The 5,946-nt window shown below is 48.8% G+C and overlaps 1 protein-coding gene across 1 annotated transcript; it reads right to left on the bottom strand.

Moving 5' to 3' along the window:
- Positions 1-2,173: 2,173 nt before the first annotated feature.
- LOC100276360 (uncharacterized) lies at positions 2,174-5,433 on the bottom strand. The gene is made up of 5 exons (NM_001374054.1): positions 5,195-5,433; positions 4,849-4,885; positions 4,352-4,730; positions 4,127-4,246; positions 2,174-2,696 (listed from the first exon to the last, which is right to left on the bottom strand). Exons 1-5 carry the CDS (start codon positions 5,235-5,237, stop codon positions 2,508-2,510), a joined length of 768 nt encoding a protein of 255 aa, NP_001360983.1. The 5' UTR covers positions 5,238-5,433; the 3' UTR covers positions 2,174-2,507.
- Positions 5,434-5,946: the final 513 nt, after the last annotated feature.

The following is a 5,946-nucleotide window of genomic DNA, read 5'->3' as shown; positions in this document are numbered from 1 at the left end:
AGTCATTTCTCTGAAAAGCATGACACACATAGAGGTGGTTGAGTTTGTGACCAAACATATTATTCATAGATTCAGCATTCCTAGACTTTCATCACCGATCAGGGGACTTCTTTCATATCAAAGGAGGTACATGAGTTTACTGAATTATATAAGATTAAATTTCTCAATTTTTCTCCATATTATGCTCAGGCCAATGGACAGGCCAAGTCAAGTAATAGGACTTTGATCGGTCTTATTAAAAATAATATAGCTGATCACCCTAGGCATTGACACAATGTGTTATCTAAGGCTTTGTGGGCTCATAGAATATCTAAACATTTCATCACCGATCAGGGGACTTCTTTCATATCAAAGGAGGTATGCGAGTTTGCTGAACTATATAAGATTAAATTTCTCAATTCTTCTCCATATTATGCTCAGGCCAATGGTTAGGCCGAGTCAAGTAATAGGACTTTGATCGGTCTTTATTAAAAATAAGATAGCTGATCACCCTAGGCATTGACACAAGGTGTTATCTAAAGCTTTGTGGGCTCATAGAATATATAAATATCATGCTACTAAAGTGTCTCCTTTTGAGCTTGTATATATGGACAGTAAGATGTTTTGCCTGTGGAGATAAGCCTAAATGCTATCGGAATTGCTAGGCAAAATGACCTAACTGTTAGTGACTACCATAATATTATGATGGACAACATTGATGAGGTGACCGACAAGAGGATGATGGCTCTAAGGGAGCTCAAGAAGGACAAGGTCATAGTCTTTGAGGCCTATAATAAGAAGGTAAAAGCTAAGTCATTCTAAGTTAAAGATCTTGTCTGGAAAATAGTCTTGCCATTAATGAGCATGGACCGAAAGTTCAGCAAATGGTCCCCAAGCTAGAAAGGGCCTTGCAGAGTTACATAAGTAATATCTAATATTGTGTAAATGTTGCAGCCTTTGCAAGGAGATGAGCTGCCTAAGGCGTTGAATGGCCATTTCCTGAAGCAATATCATCCAAGTGTATGATAAGATGCTTAGAAAACCAATGTTCACAGATCAGGTTACCAATGCCTTGTATCAGGTGCTTTTGGTTAGCTCAGCTTCCCTAAAAGGCAGTGGCATATGTTGAGCACCATATGTGCCACCTGGAGAGGCTGAACGGTCCGGCTCTATGATCAGACAATTCGGGCCACGGATGGTCTGCGAGTAGATCAGAACAGGTGATTTAGTTCCTTTTTCCGTGTGTGCTTCTCCATCTAAATCCGCAGATTCGGTTGAGAAATGCCTAGAAACGGGTCCAAACCTCTGTTATATATATGAAGGGGTACGGTCGATTGTGGGCACCAATGATTGAACCAATCAATCTATATTCCATTCCTTTACTTTTTGCACTAGGAGTAGTAGTAATGTAGCCTTCTTCATCTCCATCTTCACCTATATTCGACTCTACGTTGTCCGGAGGTATCTTGGGTAGCTCGTCGACCTCAAGACAAACCCTAGAATCTCTCCTCCCTGATGGGGTCCCTCCTAGGAGACGAGATCCAGGTGCTCTTGACGATCGTCGTATCACCCTGCGCACGGGTGAACCATCTGGCTCAATGACGTAGGGAAGACCTGCTCTTGCCGTAGGGTTGCAGACCGTCCGCGCTGCCGCAGAGAGCACCACCGACGATACATCTTGCAGCGACAACACACATCGACACTCACCTAGTTAATAGAATATACGTCTTTATGTTTTATACACTACATTCTGTCGTAAATGATAACCGTAGGAACACACATGGGTTAGATGACTTGTTCTGTACATCTGGATTTAAGTTTTTAAATATTCTTTCTAGGTTTATTGCCGAACACACATCGCGATATGCTTGTTGACATCGAGATGTAATCAATTTTATGATCTAGCAGTCTAGATTAAACTTGACATATTTTTATAAAGATGATGGGTGTGCTATATTTTTTTTGAGCCTAGGATACAGATTCACGGATAGCTTCAGGAGCAATTTTACAGTATATATCGGCTGAAAAAGGAGGTGCTCCTCCCGCGAAGTCCTCGAAATGCCGCTTTTAATTTGAAGAAATAAAGCAACTCCTCACTCTGTCAGCGAGCGCGCGGGCACTCTTTTGAAGCATTAAGCAAAAGAAAGCTCATGTTGCCAAGGTCATATCATAGTCAAGCAGTACTATCAGTCAATTGATTAAGTTGACTTGGCTAAGGTCTATTGATTAGATGGATTAAGAGAAGTGTTTGGGCTGCCGAGGTCGTAATATTATGATTCAACATATAAGTACTAATAATCAGTGGGCAAAGCTTCGTTACTAGGAAGCATGGAGAAAATAAAAGCTAGGGATTAACAGAAGAAGAAGAAGAAGACGACGGCTGCTTAAGATGCATAGATCATCCCTTCGTCAGGAAGAAGGACGCTTGCTAGTGCTAGATACACACGGCGTTGGCGTTGGCCCCCCGTGTTGCTTGGTGTTGTGTTGGCGTGGTCACCATGCACAATATTACGTCGTACTCATCATCATCAGTAGGTGCCGCTGCCGCCGTTGTTGTTGTTGTTGGAGGCCCTGCTGCCGTCGACGACCACCTCCGTCATGGCGACCTGGCCCGCCTTGCGCTTGCGTGCCTCCACGATCTTCTGGGTGTTCTTGTAGTAGATGGCGTACAGGAGCAGCTGCGCCAGCGCGAACAGCACGCCCAGCCCGTTGGGGATCTGCAGGCGAGATCAAATATAGGTGGATGCATGCATGATCAGTAAGTACATGTACAAGATGACGACGAGGAGCCAGAAATAACAGAGTAGTATAGTATGCAATGCAAACTAGCATAGTTAGCAGCAGAGGAGACTAGCTAGCGTGTGTCCTCCGTGTAGGAGCTGAGTGGCAGTGTCCTACTCCTACGGCTACGGGTTACGGATAAAGATGGTGTCGTCGTGTTTTGTGGATCCGCGTGCCGAAGCCGTCGGTCGTCGTACGTCAGATGCATGCACAGAACAGCGCGCAGCTAGAACGGGGACAGACGCGTCCGTACGTCCATGGATGGATCCACCTCTCTCGCCGATCTGATAATAATGATGACGGCTTGCAAGTTGCAAGTGAGGTTGGTCGCATCGGGAACATCGATCAGAGAGGAGAGCGAGCGAGGAGATAGATAGCTGTGCAGGTGCAGGTGCAGCGGCATGCCAGTGGCAGTGGCCGGCCGGTACGTGCACACCACCGGCCGGCCGGACACACAAAGATGAGTGAGTGACTCGATCGGGACACTCGTGTCGCTCGGCTGGAACGGACATGCATGGACGGCCAGTCTTGTTCGGCTGGCTTCAACGGCTGATTGATAGTGTCGAGTTGTGCTGTGCGATCGCGACATGCAAATAATCGTTGCACGTTGCCATCAGCTAGCCAATGATGTAGCACGACGATATGCCTAGGACACGGACGTACAGGACCGGGCGCTCCAGCCGAAAAGAGAAAGCAAGTAAGCAAGCAATCGTCGCTTCGGTTCCGTCCGCCTGCCCGCGGGCCGCGGCCGCGTGCTGTGGGCTATATGGTTGGTGCCTTGCGTGGCTAGCTGGACCCGTACCCATCACCACCGCCTTTGGATTTGATGCGATCGGGCGGGCGGTCCTGGGCGGCTGGACGACGCATCCAAGGAACTGAATGGAGCTCGCTGGCGGTCAGATGAGATGGAGAGTCAAAGCTCAAAGACAACTAGACAAGGTCATCCATTCATAGTTCACGGGATCGCCTTCTCTGTTGAGGTCGGCAGGCGCGCGCTCGAACGAACTCACAAGCCGCAAAGCGTGGTGTCGTCGCATGCATTTGGGGGCAAAAGGCCAAGGGCGGCAGCCGCACTGCACTGCACCGCCCGCTGCTGCTAGTGCTAGCTAGTAGCTCGCCCGGTACCTACCAACTTGAATTGGCCTGTCGTCTCTCCCAGCTTTTGCCTACAGCAGCAAGCAGGCGCAAGCTGCAGTACTGCTGCTGCTGCATGCGTGCCTGTGCGGCATGGTCGCCGCCCGCTGGATAGATGGGCATTTGAACCGGGTGATATGATCTAACTGCACAGGATAGGAATCGTACTGTACATGTGCGGCGGACAGGCGCGCGTGCCATGTCCAGGTCCAGCAGGGTTGTAGTTGCTTACGGTGATGTAGAGGTCGAAGCGGATGAGCGCGTAGGCGGTCCAGCAGATGCCGTTCACCAGGGAAGCCAGTGACAGGAACAGCGGCATGTACTCCACGCTCTTCGTCTGGATCACCATTTTCTGATCCACGCACGCACGCATCATACGAGGGTAACAAATTAAAAGAAGGGCATTAGGCGCGGCGTACATGTAGGAACAAAGGCATACATATACTACAGTACTTACCATGACGGAGAGCGGCGCGGCGTACATGCCGGTGCCGAAGAGGACGCAGAGGATGCCGACCACCATGGACCTGCGCTCGTGGGTGTGCGCCAGGGCGAGCACCAGCGCGGCGACGGCGCCGACGAAGGCGACCTCGGCGGCCAGCAGGAGGGACACCTTGCGGCGCGCCGCCCCCGCGGAGTAGACGAGGAAGAGCGCCACGTAGGTCAGCTGGATGAGCATGCCGGTGCCGTTGATGGTGATCACCAGCATGCTGTGCGGGTGCACCAGCGGCAGCCCGTACAACACCCACATCATGCAGTTCAGCAGCGTCGCCACGTACGGGATCGGCGAGTACTGCTCCACCGACCCCTTCTTCCAGATGCGGATGAACGTAGGCCTGCATGTTCGTACGTACGTACGTACGTTGTATAATACGTCCTTCGGTTAGTACGTACATCCTCCTTCAAACACACACACATGTTGTATGAGTATCTGTATTAATTGGCTGTTCTTACACCGGGGAGAGGAAGAGCACCAGGGCGGTCCCATTGCCTGCGAGACACCCATACCAGAAAAGAAACCCAAAAGTGAGTATATAATATATATAGCCCGTCCTTTCCTTTGTGGCAACAAATAGAAAAAAATTCACCAATTGAACTTTAATTTGGGGCAAATTAGTCCTATATATGAACAAGCAGCATATGGGAAGGAAAATGAGTAGGCCTGCCTCCACGAAATTAATCCTGACATGCACATAAATAATGCTTTGCGTTGACGAGTACCGGGACATGTTTCAAGCAAGCTTGTTGGCGAGAGAGAGAGAGAGAAAGACATACTAAGCAGGTATTGACTACTACCCACCGATGACGCCGATGGCCGTGCGGATGGTGTCCGAGGAGACCATGGTCGTCGCTAGCTAGCTGCCTTCAGCAAGGTGGTGCTCAGCTCTAGAGAGAGAGTGTGCTATTTTGCTAGCAAGCAAAAGAGTCAGCTGAGACACCTCTGTTTGGGAAACAGAGGACGGAGGGAGACCAAGCACCAACTAAAGACGAAGAAACGATTGAGCACAGTTGCGCTGAAGCTCTCTGCTCTCCGTCCCCGGCTTCTTTGTGAGTGACGAGCGAGTGAAGGACGCCAGCTTAAATAGAGGAGGATCATGAGTCACTGGCCTCGCCGTGGCCGGACCCGCGGACATCTATCGGGTCCCACCAAGCCCACCTCCACTCCACCTCCATCTCTATCTGTATCTAGCTCTCTCTCACACTAGTCACTACAGTGTCGTCTTTCTGTCTTTCTTGCGCGCTTTCTCTCTCTCATCTAAGTAATAAAGTAGTAACGGTAACAGCTTTCTAAGAAAAATAAAAAAAAATTGGCTTCTCCAAAACGTCTGTACTAGAAATGTAATTGATACTAGAAGTGTAATTGAATCGGATACGAACATATTTTTCTTTTCATATTTTCTCTTCGTTCAAATTGGATACAGATATTATCGAGTTGTGTCGGATAAGATTTGAATGAATATTGACATTTTAAATATATAAGTTTGAGTATACGGAAACAGATATAGATCGGTAGGTCACACCTTCGGCGCATAAACCTCTGATCCTTGATCG

Source organism: Zea mays, chromosome 5 (assembly GCF_902167145.1).
Source record: "Zea mays cultivar B73 chromosome 5, Zm-B73-REFERENCE-NAM-5.0, whole genome shotgun sequence".
Lineage (NCBI taxonomy): Eukaryota > Viridiplantae > Streptophyta > Magnoliopsida > Poales > Poaceae > Zea > Zea mays.
This window is presented reverse-complemented; position numbering and strand designations above follow the sequence as displayed.